This window comes from Pelmatolapia mariae, linkage group LG7 (assembly GCF_036321145.2).
Source record: "Pelmatolapia mariae isolate MD_Pm_ZW linkage group LG7, Pm_UMD_F_2, whole genome shotgun sequence".
Taxonomy (NCBI): domain Eukaryota; kingdom Metazoa; phylum Chordata; class Actinopteri; order Cichliformes; family Cichlidae; genus Pelmatolapia; species Pelmatolapia mariae.
In genome coordinates, this window is record NC_086233.1 from 33,426,082 (window position 1) to 33,447,939 (window position 21,858).

Below are 21,858 nucleotides of genomic sequence, written 5' to 3' on the forward strand. Positions count from 1 at the left end.
TATTTATTTTTTGTTGCTTGATACTGTAATAAGAAGCTCAGCCTGTTTAGCATACATCATCTTAATGTAAGTCTGTGTATTGTCTAAACATGACTGAAGATATTTAGATGGGTTTTGAGTTGCCTTACTGTTTCCTGTCGGCTCAAAGCTGTCTGTCCTTTCTGACCTCTGACATCAATAATACATTTTCACCCAGAGAACTTCAGCTCACTGGATAGTCTCTCTTTTTATTTTGAGCATTCTCCAAAATGTTTGTATAGAAAAATCCCAACAGATCAGCAGTTTCTGAAATACTCAGACCAGCTTTTCAGGCACCAACAACCATGCCTCACTCAAAGTAAATGAACTTTTTTTTAAAATTTTGATGTCAGTTTGAACTTCCAGGTCATCTTGACCGTGTCTACGTGCTTAAATGTACTGATTTGTGTGTTCACAAGCAGTTCAACAGATATACCTAAGAAAGTGGCCAGTGAATGTGTATAGGACAAGTAAGAGACAATTTTGCAATTCTTGATCCCTCTTAATGCCTTCAAGTCAAAGATTCTTACAGTCTTTGCAGAGATTAAGTGTATCATGGTCAAAGAAAGCTCCCTGTGTAAGTTTAATAACATGTATTGATCTGGTATAACATGATAGGTCACAGCTTGCACCCAATAACATGTCTTTACTTTGCAGCAAGAGTCCCTTTTACTCCCTTTTTAAGCAATTACATTTTCACTTGAGCTTAAAAAAATATTACTAACTGTACAAGCCAGACAGTTGACTTTTATTTATAATTAAGCACAATGTGGCAAAATATGAAAGGGGTTAATGAACATTTTCTTGTGAATTGCAAATAATAAAAAGCATGCATATAAAAATCATATAAAAGCATTTTCGATGCTTGAATTTATTAGCAGTGTTTTAAAGCATTATGGAAACATTTTTTGTTAATGTTGCTGAGTTTTTATTTTTAATATTTTTTATTCTTATTATTTTATTATTTATTTCATTATTATTATGTGTGTTAAATGACTTGATAAAAGTCAATTTTATAATCGGCGGAGGAAGCTCCCCACTTTTCTCCTCCCGCGCTTGTCTGACGTCACTTCCGCCGCCCAGAAAACATGGCGGCTGCCAGTACCTGTGATTCGGTGCACACCCTGCCCAAAAACGTAGTCATTAAGACTGAGCCAGAAGCGGAGGATGTGTCGGTCAAGCGGGAGCCCGTCGTTCCTCTCATTGCCCCGGTCAGCGGACTCCAGCCTCTCTCGTGGTCGCAGGACCACCGCCTGGCTGTGTGCACATCCAGTTCCCTGGCGGTGATGGAGCTGGTGTGCGACGTCCACAGCAACAAACAGGACCTAACGCTGCACAGGACTTCAATCCCCGTCCCAGCCGAGGAATACAAACTGCGGGTAAGCGACCGCATACAGTCACCTGTTACCTGCTAACACCAACACTTTATAAGAGGGAAATATCAGAACCCATGCAGCTCTGTAGCTTTAGCTTACTGAGCTGATGTGGTGTTTACAAGTCACGTGCTCCACTGTTTTGATTGGGAAACAATAACTTCTTCTGCGCAAAGCTCACCTTTATTTTATTTATTTATTTTTTTAAATTTCAGTTTAGTTTGGGATAGTTTAGTTTTTGTTTGAAAACATAGGAGTACAGAGTGGGGAGCTGTGGTGCTGTATGAGGAAGTCCGGAGTAGCAGAGAAGTATGTGGGGGTGGTGCAGGACATGCACGAGGGATCTGCTCTGAGCTCCTTCTTGTTTGCAGTGGCGATGGACAGATTGATTGATAATGTCAGTCAGGAGTCTCCGTGGACTGTGATGTTTGCAATGACATTGTGAGAGTAAAGAGCAGGTGGAAGAGAGCCTGGAGAGGTGGAGGTATACTGTGGAGCAAAGAGGAATGAAAGACATAATACATGTGTGAGTGAGAGGGAGACTGGTGTAGAGCAGGGCGATATGACCAAAAATATTTATCACGATATACATTTGAAAATTTGCGACAACGATATAACTGACAATATAATTGACACTAGACAAAATACTTTACAACTCCACAACTTTATTAGTGCAATAAAACAAAAATGTATTTTCACTTAAACAAGCAGCTGTGTTATGTGCATTAAAGTTATATAAAAAATTAACAGTGGAAATGCAAATTCCTTGCTGACAGTTTAACCAAAAGGCATTTCCAGTGGAAATTGGCCGACATATCCTCAGCATAACCATGTATAATATCCACAAAACTTAAAAAGACATTATACACGCACAATACAGTAATATTATGTCGAAGCGCAGTACGTATCACTCCGCGAGGCTCCTGCCTACGATAGCCGTAATGCTCCGACAATCCATCAAGCGGTGCGGGTTGGTAGCTTAGCAAAGTCGTACTGAAACATTTGACAGATTTTCGAGCGCCGTGTACCACATAAAATCGTTTCGAGGTCAGTAAACACAACCAGAATTCATACATAAGGCACACGGGATTATAAGGGGCACTGTCAATTTTCAGAAAAATCAAAGGATTGATTTTAAGTGTGCCGTATTTTTCAAAAAACACGGTAATAACGACGGCCCGCTAGCATGCTCTACCAAAAATAGTGCTTTGTTGTGTATCTGACGGACGAAAGCTAAACCAGTTCCACACCACACCACACAACTGAAGTTGCAGCAGTTTTACAAACCAATTCTGGTTCATCCGTTTCATTCAACGATCCGCTTTGCCCTTTTTATTCTCCGTCGCCGTCATGCTTTTTCCGCCATGTGCATATGAAAACAAAGGCACTGCGCATGCGCGTTTTACCCATATTCTATCTCGATATATGGCCCAGCCCTAGACGTGAAGTAACTGTGAAGCTGCAAGGAGCAGAGATGGTGAAGGGGGGCGATCGTGGTTCAGGGGGTTGGGAAGCTCATGTTGTAACCGGAAGGTTGCCGGTTCGATCCCCAGCTCTGTTTGTCTTGGTCATTGTGTCCTTGGGCAAGACACTTCACCCTACCTACCCTACCGCCTACTGGTGTTGGCCAGAGGGGCCGATGGCGCAATATGGCAGCCTCGCTTCGTGTGTGAATGTGAGAGTGAATGAATAGTGGAATTGTAATGTTAAGCGCTTTGAGGGTCTCGAAAAGCGCTATATAAATGCAATCCATTATTATTATTATTAAGGTGAAGATGTTTACATAAACGCGGTCACCATCCAAAGAAGAGAGTGCAGAGAGGGGGGGGGAGTGGAGTGTTAGGTGGCATATGCGATAGAAGGAAGGGTAGCAACAAGAATGAAAGGGAAGTTTTAACAGATGGTATTCAGACCTGCTATGATGTATGGTTTGGAGATGGCACTGACAAAACTACATGATGCAGAGCTGGAGGTGGAGTAACCAGAATGGTCAACATAAGAAATAAATACATCACAGGGCTCTAGAGTGCGACCAATTTGGTCGCAAATGCGACCAAATTTTTCCGTGGTGCGACTAAAAAAAAACATTTGGTCGCACCGGTGCGACCAACTGTTACCAACATTTGGTCGCACCTGTTTGGGTAACAAAAAAAAATCTCTGCAACTCTCCATGTGGTCAACAACAGACACACATTATGCCCCTATCGTGGACTAAACCAATCAGAGATAGTCAGGGGCGGGACCTCTCTGATTGGCCGTGGTCCAGTGGAAAGTGCAGGTAGAAGAGAGAGGTGAGTAGCTTTAATAAGGCGATATCAATTCATTAACGGATTCCACACAAAGACGTAAACACAGAGCGACCCGACGCATCAGAATCAGCTTTGTCTTTCTCGGCTTTCTCACCGGACGGCCCGCAGACGGACACGCTGTCGGAGCTTAGCGATTCTGATGCGTCGGGTCGCTCTGTGTTTACGTCTTTTTGCGCTGATTCTGAGCTGCAGGTTTTGTCTCTCCAACCAAAATTCGCCGAGCCAAAAAGAAGCAGCAAACTGCGCTTCACATTTGATCAATGTCGTCATGAATTCCCTCTGACTTTTGCTATTTTGCTTCCATCACGATAAAAATTACACTTCCTACACAGCTCCCTGTGTGTACTTCAAGAACAGTTTCCCGTCTCAAATCTCTGTTTTCTGGATTATTCATTCGCTTATTACCCACCAGTCTACCGTTGTTTACAGCGCTGTCTTTTCTTTTTTCATGTAAATGACGTCCGACAAGAAAGCCTAATTTCTGCTGTTTAATACTGAAGAAATTTAAACTCCTTAAAATTATGCAAAATTGCAGAATATTGCAGAATATTTTTAAGGTTATCTGCTATAAAAAGACAGACCAGGAAAATCTCCTTCATGTTTTTCTGTGTTTTATTCTCAGTTACTATGACACAAAGGCACCTGCTGTGATGTTCACAATTCTGATGAAGTCTCACAAGTGTCAGTACTGATAAATGATCAGAATTATAATATTTCTGACTGTCTGAGGCTAAACTGAATCGAATCAGGACTTTGAGAACCGGAATCGAATGGATTATAGAAATCAGTGATGATATCCAGCCCTAGTGAGCAGCCTAGGCCTGAGAGAAGTGGATGTAGGTGTGGGTAATAAGAAAAGATGAAAAGAACTGTTGATAACTTTTGTGTTAAGGACTGATCCGTCTGAAATTCATAGCCAGCTCTGACATGGTGCCATCAATCTTTGAATGCTGAAAAAGCAGCAGTGTATCCAGAAAACACACTTTATGCTGCAATAAATGCACTGCCCAAGTGTCCCCTCTCCCCACTGCCTTTCAGCAGCATGCAACAGCAAACAGGTCGTCAGAGGAGCCAAGATGATGATTAAGTTTAACATTTTCTCCAATATTGACAAAGCACTTTAAACACACGATTGTTAGTTAATAATTTAGAAATGAATATTGTCTGTATGGACTTCCCCCCAAAGAAGGTGCACATGTAAAACTGCGGTGTTAAGCGAAGCGGTTGAAAAATTTGAGTGCGCCTAACTTTTGTGCCGGTACGCCTAAATTTTTTAAGTTAGGCGTACCGGTGCGCCCATGTCAAAAAGTTAGTCTAGAGCCCTGCATCAGGGGGACAGCGACAAGGTTGAGGTTTAGTCATGTGCAGGGGAGAGATACAGTGGCTTGCAAAAGTATTCGCCCCCCTTGAACTTTTCCACATTTTGTCACATCCAAAGAAGTGTCACATCCACAAACATGAATTAATTTTATTGGAATTCCACGTGAAAGACCAATACAAAGTGGTGTACACGTGAGAAGTGGAACGAAAATCATACATGATTCCAAACATTTTTTACAAATAAATAACTGCAAAGTGGGGTGTGCGTAATTATTCAGCCCCCTGAGTCAATACTTTGTAGAACAGGGGTGGGCAATCTCAGTCCACGAGAGCCGGTGTCCCTGCAGGTTTTAGATGTGTCCTCGAACCAACACAGCTGATTTAAATGGCTAAATTAGCTCCTCAACATGTCCTGAAGTTCTCCAGAGGCCTGGTAACGAACTAATCATGTGATTCAGGTGTGTTGACCCAAGGTGAGATCTAAAACCTGCAGGGACACCGGCCCTCGTGGACTGAGATTGCCCACCCCTGTTGTAGAACCACCTTTTGCTGCAATTACAGCTGCCAGTCTTTTAGGGAATGTCTCTACCAGCTTTGCACATCTAGAGACTGAAATTCTTGCCCATTCTTCTTTGCAAAACAGCTCCAGCTCAGTCAGATTAGATGGACAGCGTTTGTGAACAGCAGTTTTCAGATCTTGCCACAGATTCTGGATTGGATTTAGATCTGGACTTTGACTGGGCCATTCTAACACATGGATATGTTTTGTTTTAAACCATTCCATTGTTGCTCTGGCTTTATGTTTAGGGTCGTTGTCCTGCTGGAAGGTGAACCTCCGCCCCAGTCTCAAGTCTTTTGCAGACTCCAAGAGGTTTTCTTCCAAGATTGCCCTGTATTTGGCTCCATCCATCTTCCCATCAACTCTGACCAGCTTCCCTGTCCCTGCTGAAGAGAAGCACCCCCAGAGCATGATGCTGCCACCACCATATTTGACAGTGGGGATGGTGTGTTCAGAGTGATGTGCAGTGTTAGTTTTCCGCCACACATAGCGTTTTGCATTTTGGCCAAAAAGTTCCATTTTGGTCTCATCTGACCAGAGCACCTTCTTCCACATGTTTGCTGTGTCCCCCACATGGCTTGTGGCAAACTGCAAACGGGGCTTCTTATGGTTTTCTGTTAACAATGGCTTTCTTCTTGCCACTCTTCCATAAAGGCCAACTTTGTGCAGTGCACGACTAATAGTTGTCCTATGGACAGATTCCCCCACCTGAGCTGTAGATCTCTGCGGCTCGTCCAGAGTCACCGTGGGCCTCTTGGCTGCATTTCTGATCAGCGCTCTCCTTGTTCGGCCTGTGAGTTTAGGTGGACGGCCTTGTCTTGGTAGGTTTACAGTTGTGCCATACTCCTTCCATTTCTGAATGATGGCTTGAACAGTGCTCCGTGGGACGTTCAAGGCTTGGGAAATCTTTTTGTAGCCTAAGCCTGCTTTAAATTTCTCAATAACTTTATCCCTGACCTGTCTGGTGTGTTCTTTGGACTTCATGGTGTTGTTGCTCCCAGTATTCTCTTAGACAACCTCTGAGGCCATCACAGAGCAGCTGTATTTGTACTGACATTAGATTACACACAGGTGCACTCTATTTAGTCATTAGCACTCATCAGGCAATGTCTATGGGCAACTGACTGCACTCAGACCAAAGGGGGCTGAATAATTACGCACACCCCACTTTGCAGTTATTTATTTGTAAAAAATGTTTGGAATCATGTATGATTTTCGTTCCACTTCTCACGTGTACACCACTTTGTATTGGTCTTTCACGTGGAATTCCAATAAAATTGATTCATGTTTGTGGCTGTAATGTGACAAAATGTGGGAAAGTTTAAGGGGGCCGAATACTTTTGCAAGCCACTGTATATATGGATATAAAGGAAAACAGGAAGAGTTAACTGTAACTTCCTCAAACCATGTTAATCAAGGTTAATAGCTAATCTTATAGCTATACTAAATACACTGCAAGACAGTCATTCATTAACCGAGGAACAAAAGAAAGAGTATAACTGCTAAACAGCTGACCTTAAGAGCAACTAGCCTTGAAACTCTTTAGGAGCTTCACAATATTGTCACATCATAAAACAGAAAAAAATGTTTTCTTGCTGGGATGTTTTATCTTCGGTTGAGCTTTTTAACCAGCTGTTTAAGGCCCTGCTTTTCCACCATGTAACTACTCTTCCTGTCATGTAGGGTACAGCTAACAAGCTCACATCTGTCCACTTATGTCTACTAATCAAGGTAGACTAAATCAGCTGTTTAATGTTGTTTCTAAATGAGATTTTCAAACATTGCTTCAGGAAGGAAGTGGGAAATAAATAAACTCTTAGGTTCTTCCCTCAGTCTCCCTCGTGTCTCCTCTTGTGATCAGAGCTTTACATACAGTTGGACCCATAGGTTTTTGTGGTTTGCACCCTGTATTAAACCCTTTGTGTTTGCATTCATGAAGGCGTCTCTTGATTTTAGACTTTCACAATGGCAAGCGAATGTTCTTGACTTGGCTACGTGCTGGTTTTTCTAGACCTTGGAATTAATTTTGTCGTCTTGAACTTCATGATATCATCTTTGGTCTTTTTGTTTCTGAGTTGGGCAGTGCATTCTTTCTTTTTAAGAATGCACCAGGTTACTGATTTGGATTTGGCCACTACTGAAGTTTTTTTTTTTGTATCTCTGCTACGTTTGTTTTGTTAGTAATAGTAATACTTTCTTTAACTTGCATGGGCACCTCTGAACAGCAGAACTCCATATCCTCGATTTGCTTAATTTGTTATGAAATAACAAAGGAACAGGTCTCTCCTGGCCATGAAACTGCTTGCCAGTGACATGAAACTGTGATTTGGGCGACAGTGCTTAAAAATGGCTGTACTCTAAACAGTTGATGCAGTATTTTTGTGAAACCCCTTTAAATGAAGGTGTATGAAGTATGTACTTTCGTCACATTACAGGCCTGAAGCACAAAATGGCTTGTAACACATTCCCAATTGTTTCAGTCTGCAGAAGCAAAAAAAAGTAAAACCCTGACTCAGTTACAGATTGCATTGCGTGTTCAACTTATTGACCCATTAGCTTTGTGCAAGACCTTTCAGAGCATGATCACTGCTCATAAATTATTAAAGTCATTGCCTCAGTAAATAAATAACATAAATAGGTGATCACAAACTGATATGTGTTACTCCTGTAATGGTGTTGATGTTTGTTTTCTCATTAAACAAATTGTGTACACATGTCTCAGAAAGGGAGCCAAGCTAATATTCACTTTTGTGCTATAAGTTTGGCAGTGGTGAATGTTTCTGTATTTTCATTATTTACTAAAGCGCAGGGAAGATAATCAAAGTAATAGAATACAAATGCTGATTTTAAACAAACAAAAAAACGAGAGAAACAATTTTGTTGCGGTAAATTTGTCTCTTCGCAGCTGCTCTTGTGTATAAACATGAGTGCTTTTAGGTTTCGTCTCCAGTCCAAAAATCCACTTGGCAGATACATTGTTGGACCTAGCTGAATTTTATAATCCACTAGGCACGGTGGCAGACAGGCAAGTTGGTTTCCAGCTGTCAATGGCTGATATGAATAACTGCTTTTTAATGGGAGGTACTGAGCTGGGAGCTGTAGACTGTGGCTCACAAAGCATGGCCATGATATTGTCTGTATAATAGTACAGCCACCCAGGAGGCTGTTTTCTGTGGTGAAGCTGGGCCATGATGTTCACCATTTACCTAAAATGATCCTGCATTAAAAAAAAGAGGTAACAAAACTTAGATATCTCTAATTTATTCATTGCAGTCTGTTTGGTTATACTGCGTCTATCCTGTTTGTCCATTTTGTTGACATAAAACTTTTTCTAGGTTTTACTCGCTGTAGAGCAGCAATAATTAGGTGGTTATTTCATTAGATGAGAAACAGAAAATCATCAGTGCTTTGGTAACAGTTTTAGTCTTTTCTGTGGAAATACCACTTATTAAGCTAAAACCTGATGATGATTTTGTTGCTTAACAGAAGAAATAAATGATTGCTAAAAAGAGATAATTACAGCTAATTATATGTAGTGCTTCTAATGCTTTTTTAACATCTAGCAGTGCATACTGTCATTCAGATGTGCACATAGAAGCATGATATATATATAAGTGCATTTATATGTGAGATAAATGCACACTTTTTAAATAGTTTTCAAAAATACTGTTTATATGGTGCTTCTCTGTAAATCTTTGCAATATTGCAACATCTCTAAGGACTTTGTGGTAGGTCTTGAGTTGTAGCTGATGACGTTACTTCTGTTCTGCTCTCACTTTGCATAGTTTTCTTGCATATTTTGCAAAGTATTCAGCTCTTTTGGATGTTGTTGAAGTTGCTTCTTTTTTTCTGTACTTAATCATCATCAGAGGCTGATGATGTGGCTCTTGTGCTGTTGTTGTAGGTGCATAGGAATGTAAACATGTGCCATCCCTATGTCACTGACACCAAGATATGATACTTTTATATCACGTGAAAATTTTATATCTGCGTTATAGCAGATGCTATGATATGGCACGTTCCTTGTAGCCTGAGCAAGTCTGGCATAAAGAACCAGTTTTGTGCCTGTAGCAGGGTGTTGTTACAGTGCCCCCCCCCCCCCCCCCCCCCCCCCAAGCTGAGACAACCTGTAAGAAAACAAGACAGGAAGGGCTGGGGCATGTTGGCTTGATGATATAAAATATCATAGTAAAGCAATACAAAAGTGCTTTAAACCAGCATTATTTTCAATGGCCAGCAGGGGTCAACACCTATGTATAATGTTTGTATAGGAGGCTATGGGAAAATCAGCCCTCTTGTGCCTTACTTTTCTGACCTAAGTTAATACTTTGCTGTTTGATTTTATGGGTCAAGTCATGGGGATTAAAACATCAAATTAATTTAGGCAATTATGGTCATTGTTGGAGTCAGTGGGATTATCCAGGGTATGCTCATTGGATGTCCACTCTGCTGATCCACCCTCAGTCCTCACATTTGGTCAAAGCACCAAAAATGGCAGTAGTGTAAACACACAGCTTTTCAAATTGATACAGGTGTATCAATTTGAAGTGTTGGTGGTTTATCAAATAAAATATTTCTGCACATGAAATTAAGAACAAACTTGACTTTATAATCCTTAAATATATGTTGTTTTTGCCTTTTAAGGTGGGGCCATCAGTAGAGCTGTCTGAAGCAATGGTGAAGTTCGCTACACATCCAGATCCCACAGTAAGGCAAGCATTTTTGGCCGACAGCGTGATCAACCCATCAGTAGGCGTGCACAAAGGAATAAAGTACGCCAGCTGGTCTCCGTTGGGTTGTGACTCGAGTGGACGCTGCTTGCTCGCTTGCCTAACACTTGACCACAGACTTACCATTCATAACAGCCACAAGCGTCTTGAGTGGAACACGCTAGTTGATCTTACTAAAAAGTACAGCGAGAGGCTAAAAGAGCGGAATTATGCCAGAAAGGATGACAAGCTGCCGCAGACTAACCTACAGGACTTTGACGAGCTGCAGCGGCGTTTCCGTATGCAGACGCCTCTGAGAATGGAGTGGTCGAGTATTTACACGATTAAACAGGTTCAGCCAGACAACACGGGCGTAGACTTAGAGATGGTCCTCCTCGCTGTCTTGATGGAAAACGGTGACCTCGTCTTGTGGAAGTTTGTGTTGCCTTTTACGGATGGGGCAGATGTCACGTTTTATGACATCATCGAATCAGGCGTGACCAGACCAAGTGACTTAGCGTGGTGGGAGTATGAAAACGCAGATCGTCGCATGAGCGGCCTGATCGTCGGCAGTGAGGTGGGACCCGTCAAGATCATGCCAGTCAGCCTGTCAGGAGTGAAGGGGTACTTCACCCTCCGACACCCCGTCATCCTGTGGAAGGAGTGCGATGAAATCGCTGTTGAAAACATCAAATGTGTCCCGATGATCCACCCGATACATAAATCCAGCTGCAGCCTCATCGTCGCATCACGTGGCTGCTACGTCTTTTGGTGTTTACTTGTGATTTCCCCAGCTGGACTAAATGTACACAACTCTCACGTGGCTGGGCTGCACTCCCTTCCTGTAGTCTCCCTAGCGGTCAGTCAACAAGGTGTCGCGGTGTACACTTGTTCCACAGACGGGTGGATTAAAAAGCTGACGCCAACTTTTACAGAGAGCACTTTAATATTTAAGCAGGAGGAAATGATGCGACCAGAGAACCTCACGGGGAGGAGGATACACGGGATTGCAGTGAGCCGCAACGGAGCATATATTGCACTTGTCAGCACGCAAGGTATGGTTGATGGCTATCATCCAGTTAACAGGACTTACCAGGTTCACTTTGTGACCTTAAAAACTCCAGAAGCCGCAGCAGCGTTGTTGCTTAGGTCCCCTACGCAGAACTTGTATAAAATGGCCGACCTGCTCGACCTGGTGAGGTGGCAGATTTTGAAAAACAAGTCCATCCCTGCATCACTGCAGGACGAGCTCGATCAGAAGATCCGGGAAGCGGATTCGCCTTACTTGTGGCGGTTCAAGCTCTTTTTGGTGCGAATACTTCACCAGTCACTGCAGTCACCTAACACAGAAAACAACTGGAAACCTGCAAAAGAGGGAAGCAAGGTGTTCATAAGAGATGAGGAAGAGGAGGATGGAGAAGACAAAGAAGATGCTGTGAAAGAGGAAGGTGAGCCCGGAGGAGAAAAACTGGAGAAGGAGGAAAATCAGGAGGAGCAAAGGGCAGAGGTACAGGCTTGGATGAACACCGTAGAGACTCACTTGATGAGAGAAAACATGAAGAAGGTGTTAGGGGTGGTGTACCTCAATACCTGGCTAGCAGAGAACATTAGCATACCCACCTGTGGCCTGGTGGAGTATCTCTCTAAAGACACCAACGACAGAGCATCAGAGGTAATGACTCACGTGTTATTTTTTTCTGCTTAAGACACCACTGCACGTTCTTTTGGTTTGGTTTTCCTGAATACAGCGCTGTGAAAAGTATTTGAAAAGCTTAAATGTTTCAGATTATTTAAAAAATGTTAGTAGTAGTTAGAGCTGGGCGATAGAACGATAACAATATGTATTGCGAAATAACTTTTTCTCGATAGAAAAATTTAACTATTGCGATAGGCCTCATCTCTCTTGTCCTCTTAAAAAAAAAAAAAAGAACAGCCAATCCAAATTAAGTAGCGCAGAGCCGAACCAATCACAGCCACAGCGTCACATCACGTGACTTGTTACGTACAGCACAAGTGCCAAGGCGCACATGTGTATTTGTTTGAAAGCGCTAATTCGTCATTCGGCTTTTGTCAGAATAAAGTAACTGTTAAAACTGTTTGAAAAGCTAAGCTATACAACAAGGAGAGATTGAGAATTTCCTTTTAGTTCTCAGTTTATTTGATATTGACAAAAGTTAGTCAATTTTGTCAGTTCTTCTGTAAAACGAACTAAGATTTATTTTTAGAATTAATATTTTGTTTCTAAGTGGAATTGACAATTTAGTAGTCTGTTTTGTTTGTTCTATTTTGAAACTTAAACGCTTTAGCGGCTGCCTTTTGTGTAGTTTGCAATATTTGCCTTTATTTATCTGAAACTGAAGTCTCATGTTCCTTAAGTACATCTACCCTGTTGAACTTATTATGGGAAATAAATATTTAAATCAAAACAAGCTGCAGATTATTTCACATTTTACTTGTGAGCAACGGCACATTTCAATCTTACAAATATAGTTATTTGGCTTATATCGTGATATATATCGTTATCGCCTGAAATGAAAAAAACATATCGTGATATGAAAAAATCTTATATCGCCCAGCTCTAGTAGTAGTCAAAGGACAGAGTTTTTACATGATCATTTGAATAGAACCTGTAGATTATAGAAACAAATTCAATGACATCTATCACTCTGGACAGTGTTACAAAAAAATTTCTTAGGCTTTGGGGACTCCAGTGAACCACGGTGAGAACAATGATCCACAAATGAGGAAAATTTGGAACAGTAGTAAACCTTCCCAGGAGCAGTGTTGGGCAAGTTACTTTGAAAAAGTAATTCAATTATAGTTACTAGTTACTTCTTCAAAAAAGTAACTGAGTTGGTAACTGAGTTACAATATTCTAAAAGTAATTAATTACCTGAAAAGTAACTATTGCGTTACTTTAAAAAAAAAAAGTTTAACCCTCTGGGGTCCAGGGTATAATTGGCCATTTTAACTACTTTTATTTGCCCTCCACATTTCACCTTTAAAAACTATTTACTTTGCCTTGTTTGGTATCATCCTTTTCAGCACAACCTCACGTGTCTGAATTTACAGTCATGTTTTCATTTTGACATACTGTATTAACACAATTGATCTAAAATCAGACAAAAACCATAAAATCAGAGTAGAAAAAGTTATATTTTTTACTGTAACAACCACAAACATCTTTAATGAATCATATTTCATAACTTTAAATGCAACTATAAATTGTCAATTTTAAAATCCTATGCACAAGTTTACTTTTACCCTTTTTTTAAATAACCATTTCAAACTATTTACAGAACAATCAGCTGTTCTTCAATAAGATGCCACACAAATTATTTGTGCCACTCCAAATATTTCTGTCCACTATAAAGGAGAACATCACAGCCTGATACCTGCAGGTCTGACAGCAGGTGTATCACTCCTGTTTTCTACTTGGAGACACCTCACTGTTCTGACACACAACACAAAACTATCCACAACACTACACACTAACTACACAAGACAACACATTAACTACACACTCCAAACACGCTAAACGTCACAAATCTCTCACATCTCAAAACTCGCTCTCTCTCTTTTTCTGCTCTCTCTCTCTCTCTCTCGCCGTCACTCCTAAAACTTCCGCTGTTTTTTTGTTTTTTTTGGTCATAAGCAGAGAGTGCTTGCTAGTGCTGTCCTTAGACAGTAAACGTGACGAAACTATTGAGGAAAAAACGCCGCGTATATATTGTTTATCATGACTCTGGTTTTACGTGGCCTATCAACACAATTTATAAACTGGTATATATCACCTTGTTGCTTTGTCTTTAAGTGGTCATGTGATTGGCTTACCACGACTACTTTATTCTTCCTCAGTCAAACAGCAGCACTCATGCGATTGTTTTGCCCCCTTAGCTCCAGGTGTTGTGCTAGACAGTGATCGTGATTTTCGCGTCCGCGGGAGCGCACGCAGCTGCTTAAAGCTGTAGCGTCCAGATTACTTACGTAGTCAGCTACTTCCGTGCTACTGATATAAGATGCGGTAAGCTGAACACAGCTTCAACCGTCTGTTTGTTGAAAAATAGTAACGGACCGCGTTTCCTTGTTAGTAACTGTAACGGCGTTGTAACGATAGGAATAGTAATTATTTAGATTACTCGTTACTGAAAAAAGTAACGCCGTTAGTAACGCCGTTACTTGTAACGCCGTTATTCCCATCACTGCCCAGGAGTGGCCGGCCTCCTAAAACATTTCATCAAAGACTCATCCAGGAAGTCACAAAAGAACCTAGAACAGCATCTAAAGAACTGGAGACCCCAGTTGCTTCAGTTGTTGCTTCATGACCTAGAAAATCCAATCCAAGCACCTAAATCCAATTGAGGTGCTTTGGCATGCCCATAAACAGGCCACCCTAGCTTGAAAACCCTTCAGTGCGGGTCGATTACAAAGAATAGTTGGCTAAGAATTCACTAAACTCATTACCAGTTTTTGTCTTGATGCATTCTCAATCATCCAGGTAAGTAAATTTCCAAAGGTTGATGCAGCAACAACTCCACCTCATTGTTAGTCCATTTAAAAAACTCGGTGCTTTTCCTCGACATTTTGCTGCGACGTTTGAAAGAGCCGGAAAGTAAATAAACGGCAGACAGAAATGAGGCAGGCCGAATCGTCTTACGTTTCACGCATGCGCAGTACTGGAACGTAAGCGTTTTCGGCCGTTTCAATGTGGACGCGCAACTCTGTGAAAACGACTGAAAACGCTAGTGTGGACGCGGAGCGTTTTCAGACGAAAACGCCGTTTTCAAATCTATCCGGGCTAGTGTGGACGTAGCCTCAGCTGACTGCAGGTTTCCTCAATTTTATAAACAGTACATTTGCATAATGACTGAAACCAGCCCATTACCAGTTATTGCAAATGTTTGATTGCAGTTACAGTGGTTGCCAAGGGTGGCGCAACCAGGTAAGTTTAGGGGGCTACTTTTTCCATACAGGACCAAGAGGGTTTGGAAGTTTTCTAACTTTTGTATTTACTCAGGTTATGTTTATCTGAAACATGCAAGTCTGGCAAATATGTAGGAGGGGGATACTTGTTAGATGTAAGGCTGCAGTGGAAGAAACTGTTCTTGTGCTGCCTTCTTTGCCTCCGCTATACAAGTTGGGAATGATTGCATTGGTTGCTTTCATTTAGACCCTTTGGTCCTGTATGCTTTGTCCTTCAGGTCCTGATTGGCCACATCAAGAATAAGATGAACAAGCAGACGTTCTCGGAGCGCTGCAGCCTGTGTCAGGATGTGCTGCCCTTCACAGACCACAAACAAACCATGTGTAAAAATGGACACATGTGGCTCAGGTATGCAGAAAATTCTTGAGCAACTTTAGAAACTCAAAACGTCTAAGGATGGTTGTTTTTCTTAGCTTTAGCCTGACAGGATGAGTAGGTGCACCGTTGGTTCAGATGCCACAGCTGAGCCTGAGCGTTGGGACATGAATTGAATCTTAATGCCGAACGCCTTCTTTGACGGTTTATTTATCTTCTCAGAGCAGTAATCAAGGCTCCTTCCTTCTGATATTTACCCATGCAGCACTCTCATCGTCTCATAAATATCGTCTGTCAAACATTTCTCCTGCCTGCTCTCTAGCTTGAACGTGGTGCCTCTGGTGGGCACTGAGGGGAAATCTGTGCCCGTCAGCTGCACCTCAGCACTGTTTCTGCTCTACTTTTATAATGTGTATGTGTGTGTGTGTGTGTGTGTGTGTGTGTGTGTGTGTGTGTGTGTGTGCGCGACTGTCCCTGGCAGCCAGCTCTCTAATGTATTTCTTTCGGTCTCCTCCAGGTGTGCGTTGTCATACCAGGCCTGCCAGACGCTGACGTTCAGACGGTGCCTCCTGCTGGATAGCATCGCCAGACTGCCAGAGCCTGAGGGTAAGCGCCACTTTCCATCTCCCTCCACCTCCATTTCACAGTCGCACTCTCGATCAGCCGTCTCCTCCTGTCACCTTCAACATCAGCCTCTGCCGCTCAGATCAATGCTCGACATGTTGGATGACTGAGCCACACAAACATAATACTTATTAACTGTGACTGATTGCAGAAATTAGCACAGCGTCTTTTCTTTCTTTTTAGCCAGTGTGCTTTTGTATTTTCTTATAAGGCAAGAGTTGAGTTACTGGTCACAAAGCTCAGTCTTGTCACTTTCTCGGCTAGGACGTGAAATGTGTAGCTGGGGAATTCTGAATGCTGGAGCGGGAGTAAGCGATCTTTGCATGACTTCATTAAGGTCGGTCAGCTCAGTGGGAGGGTAGAAATGTGCACTGACATGCACGTGCAACAATGCAATTAACAGAATGGGTGACTACTTTTTTTCTTTTTGCTTGTGAATTACTGAAGGGGTTAATACTTTGATACTCAGGGGAGAAAAAAAACAGAACTATCCGAGGTTCCAGTGAGGAGGAGACACGTTGGTCCTGATTTCTTAAGTAAACGATAACCTGGATTAGAAAAACCTGTTGGGGGGTTTTTCCGCGCTAGTTGGAAAAAAGCTGATTTCCACTGCCATGTGTACAGTTAGATGGATTTCTAATCAGCCTGTTCACAACAGACTGTAAACAGAAACACAGGTGTGACAGCAGAGCTGCGGGATGAAAGAGGAGATGAATGCATTACATACATCATTACTATATAATGCATGTAAACATGTTTTCTGATTGCCTTTATATCTGAAATAATGATTGCATTCTGTTTCCTCATAAAAGTCTTAAAGGAAAGAATTAAGTTTACAAAAGCCTTTAGTATTGTCTCGAGCCCGCATTCGACTGTGCAGGCAAGCCAGCAAAGGTTTTTGTATCAGTCTGGGGGTGTCCCGACCACAGTGACATTGCTGAGTGCTGCTCACTCATTAGGTACGAGCTCTACATCGATTCTGATAAGGAGTCATTACAGTACACAATTGTAACATTAGAATTTAGGATTTAAATATACTGCTTAAACATAGGGGAATTGTACTGTATGCTAACAAATAATTGTTATCTTTATCATTTTTTTCCTCATACCATACGTTCCTCATACCTTCTTTATATTTTGACCATTACAGTAATAATTTGCATTCTTTTAACGGTCTTAAAAAGCCTGAAACGCAGAAAACCTCGGTGAGTCTGTGGAACGTTTATTAGTAATCTGATTATCAGACGTTTACTATTTACTCAAACTGATTAAGAAGATTTCTGTCTGTGGTCATTTTGTCCAGTATTTCAGTTTCTTTAATTGGATTTGGGGAAAGTATGATTTGCTTCACATTAAATGTAGGAAACCCTCTTACATATTTATGTTCAGATATATTTGTAAGTTAGAGATCTTTGCTCTGCATTGGTTTTACAGTACATGTCTCTATGACATGTAATGTACATATCATCATAATAGCATATAAATGGGTGGAGGTAAGCTCAATAATGATACAAATGAGAAAAAAATATATTATTCTACATAAACACAGAAGTGGGAAAAGAGCAGGCTCTGTGGGTCCTGCAGGGGAAAAAATGATCTCAGGTCTTTATCAAACCCGCCTGAGGGGCAGCTCTGCTGGTCATCCCAGCCTATCTGAGCTAATGAGTGACAGGTCTGTGCAGTTGTGGCATCTGTCAAAATCAGCATCACCCCCCACTTGTCTAAAAACATCTTGAGGATGTTTGCCTTCTTTATAGTTCCTATTTTACTATTTTTATTATTATCACAGCAGTTTGTTTGGAATGAAAACCCTTTTATACATGAAATTCTTAAAAACAATTTAGAAGCTCTATGTCTGACAGCAAAAGACAAAAAACCTACATTAATATTAAATATATGGCGATGGCATTAAATAATTAGAGATAAACAAACCAGCCATGTTGCCATCATGAATATGCCCGAGACACTACAGGGAGTCAAACCCAGGATCTCATGATGTGTAGCAGACAGGAGGCCGTTTCACCAGCTGAGCCACAGCACATCATGTCTGTGAGATTTAACTTTAGTCGTGGGTGTTTTGGGATCACAAAGAAGAATTTTCTTTTCCCCTAAGTCCTGCCTCACTGATGGAGTTCAAAACTTCACATATGTGAGATAATGCACTTTCACAGTAAACTTCCTAATATAGTAATTTCTTATCTCTCACATACTTCATTAGAAAGCCCTGTTCTATACTTCTACGTCAATAGCACCCAAAGAATAAAATAAGAAAGAGCTAAGACTTTTATTTATGTCCTTCTTTACTTTTATTTCATGTAACTCAAGGATTCAAACATGAGGTTAAAATTAGTTTTTTCAGTATTGTACAGTGGGATAAATACAATTTTTAACCCATTTTATTCATTGTGGGTTAATTTACTCAAGCATAGATGTTTTTGTTTAACCAGTGGTCAGAAACTCTGACAAATGTTATAGATGTTTTAGAAAAGTAAGCCGTTTCCTTCGCATTACTTCTGACAAATGTTGGAAGACAATGCAGACTGACCATTGCTTACACTTGTCCTGTCTTGCATGTAGCAAGCAGCAGGAGAGAAGCATCCTCTCATTACAGGAAGTGCTTAGTTTGTCAGACCAGTGTGTGCAAGGGGCGGCTCACTTAATTGTGGTGTGTCGTGAAAAGTTTAGGGCTGAGCTTGTTAATATTTCATCAATATTTTCTCACCTGAATTTTTCTTTTTGGTGCTTTGGTATTAGACTATGCATGCACGCTAACAATGAATTGTAATGTATTTTAATTTATGTAAATGACACTGAATAACAACTGTAAATGTGCAGGATAAAGCTTTAGCTTAATGTATGTGTACTTTTATATAACATATTAGAATAGGCCGGCCTTCCAGTACCACTAATGAAGACTCAACAAAACACAAATAAAAATATACAGTTCACAAACAATAGTGATCATACCCCAGTTTTGAATGCTCAGCATATAAAAATGGTTATTACATAATTATTAAATATGTTTGCGTTCCATTGCAATCCATTTTTACTGTATCTCATCACCTACTTCTCCCTATCTTTTGATATCAAACCTTTTCTTTCTTTGTCTGAACTACAGTCCGTGTCTCGGAGGGCACGACACATTACCTCGGCTGTTCCAGCTCAAACCTCACTTGTATACTTACTTACTAAAAATGTTTATTATTTAGCCACATCCTTTTCTTAGGAATGGTGTGCACTATTGATTGGCCCACTTTTATTGCTTTAGTGGACAAGAACATTATCGATTTTTGTGTTTTCTTATATAGAGAAAAGGGGTGTGGCACTACGCAGATTGCAAATAACGAGAGTACGACTGTGTTTGTAGAACGATCCTGTAACATATGCATGGCAGTGAGAACAAATTGGCCAGTGTGCACATTTAATGAATCCAGTGGTAAGTTTGCACATGCCCTTATTTTGTGCTCAATTGTATACTCGTAGTGCTTAATGAGGCCATTTTTTTGGGGGGGGGGGGGGCTTAAATTGTACTCCTGTCACCCTTCAAAGTCTGTGATATCAATATATACATAACCACATTAAATGATTTTGTTGTTCGTAATCTTGAGTACAAACAGAAGTTGTTTTGTTTCCCCGCAGATCCAGAGTGGATAAAGAAGATACTGCAGGCACCCTGCACGCTCTGCGACTCGCCGATGATCTAGAGCTAAATGATCATTAAAACCTCAGGGCTTCCCCGCGACCTTCAGAGCTCGCGGCTCTGACACCGGGTCCAATCTTGTCAGACACCACTGCTTTTTTTTTTTCTTAATTTGATATATTTTGTTCATGTTTTTATTACTTTATATTGGTATGTTAAAAGAGCAAATAAAACGCTTTGAATATTTGTTGAAACTCTTATTTCACTCCAGTTACAAAGTGTGCAGTGTGTGCTTCCTGCCTCTAAAGTTTTAAATTAATATTTTACCGAGGTAAAACATTTTGGAGTCAAACTTTACACATTTCTTTATTTTCCACCCCTCATCTAAAGCGAATTCCCACTCAGAGCAGTGTTTGGACAGAGATGCTCAGAAACAAAGTTTAAAATGTGGTTATATGTGGAGGTTTTTATTATTCAGTAGGACTTCAGGGCGCCATAAATAAGCTCCCTCATTTTCCTCATGTTGACTCTATTTCCAAACCTTTGGTGTAGTTTTTATTGCAAGTAAGTGGAACTTACTCTGCGAGTCCTATTTTAGTGGGTTTTTTCTTCTTCTCCTCTTTTTTTTTTTTTTTTTTTTTTTTTGAGTGCAACAAATAATACACTCTGAATAATACATACTCTGGAAGAAACTCAACATACCTACTTTAATTGGCACTGTAAAACAATTTCCAAGCTCTGGGAGGAGGAGATGGAGGGTGGTGGTGCTCAGTCATTCTCTCAGATGAGGACTTCCGCTAATGTAAACGTAGAAGAGAAGAAGCGGCGAGGCAGATGAGATGAGCAAGAGGCAGGAAGAAAGCAAAAAGTGTGCTTAAAAACCCAGCGCGTCCCTCCCACGGGAGCCCGTTGTAATGAGATTCAGCAGTAATGAGGGACAGAACATGGCGCCAGATGTGATTCTAATTCTAATCAAGGACGGGAGGGTGGAGGTGATGGAGATGGGGGGTGTTAGGATAGAGAGCATATTGTTAAATACAATTAACCCTTTTTTCATATTTGGAGAGAACAAGGGCTGCAGGGTGGGGTTACAGGCTCAGCAGCGTGTTATCTGGCCCTCCTCCTTGTTGTGGAGACATGGAGGTCGGCTGCTGGTGATCAAAGAGGAAGCCGGACCTGAGAGACCAGGCCGGCAGCAGAGCCTCTTCTCCACTGCGGCCTTACATCTCCAGGTCCGACAGGGGCGGGGTTGGGGCTGCCCTTCCTCTGGTGTCACCAGAGATGATAGCCTGCCCCCGGGCAAGGAGAGAGGAGGCAGCTCTGCTCCAAACTCTCAGGAGCTCATGAAAGGGAAGCTTTTTACTTTATTTTTCTAAGCCCATATTTCTCAGTTCAGTGGTGGCATTTATTGGTCCAAGACTCAGAAGACTCAGCGCATCGGTAGAAAAAAGGAGTGTCTCCCGTTTTGCTTGAAATTGAATCGCTTATCACATTATCCTGTGCAGTGCTGCAGGAGATGCCCTGGACTATTGTATGATTAGTTTGCTTTTAAGCTGCATAAGGCAGTCCTTTTTTAAATGAACAGTGCCAAGGCTAATAAAGAACACAACTAGAACTCTCTTTAACTTCTGATGTGGCTTCTACAGTACTCCTCCTGAGGTCCACAAAGGTGTAAATGTTATTCCCGTGCTTTTACCCACAGATTTCCTTCCCTCGCCTTTGCTCTGTCCCAAAAAATTATAAGAACAGTCTTAAAAGTTTCTAAATTGATTAAACGAACGTGTCTGTAGACTACACAGCCGTCAGAGTGCAAAACGTGCACAAATGACTACTGAGAAAATATATAAATGTAATGACATTTTACTGTGAAGTTTTCTTCTGAAATTTGAAAGAAATCCTGCAGACCATGTGGACGCAGCTTATTTTTATTTATTTTATAACCAAAAATTACAAAACTCTCAATAAGGATTGCTCACTTTTGACTGGTTTTAAACAAGTCCATTTATT

The 21,858-nt window shown here is 41.2% G+C and overlaps 1 protein-coding gene across 1 annotated transcript; it reads left to right on the forward strand.

Moving 5' to 3' along the window:
- The first annotated feature begins 1,105 nt into the window (after positions 1–1,105).
- On the forward strand, positions 1,106–20,095 carry gtf3c4 (general transcription factor IIIC, polypeptide 4). The gene is made up of 5 exons (XM_063478860.1): positions 1,106–1,397; positions 10,224–11,960; positions 15,490–15,620; positions 16,105–16,193; positions 19,851–20,095. Exons 1-5 carry the CDS (start codon positions 1,107–1,109, stop codon positions 19,913–19,915), a joined length of 2,313 nt encoding a protein of 770 aa, XP_063334930.1. The 5' UTR covers position 1,106; the 3' UTR covers positions 19,916–20,095.
- Positions 20,096–21,858: the final 1,763 nt, after the last annotated feature.

Coding starts and splice junctions, on each gene's coding strand:
- gtf3c4 (XM_063478860.1), top strand. CDS start 1,107: ATGGCGGCTGCCAGTACCTGTGATTCGGTGCACACCCTGCCCAAAAAC. Junction 1,398..10,223: donor CCGAGGAATACAAACTGCGG/GTAAGCGACCGC, acceptor TTGCCTTTTAAG/GTGGGGCCATCAGTAGAGCT. Junction 11,961..15,489: donor CCAACGACAGAGCATCAGAG/GTAATGACTCAC, acceptor TTTGTCCTTCAG/GTCCTGATTGGCCACATCAA.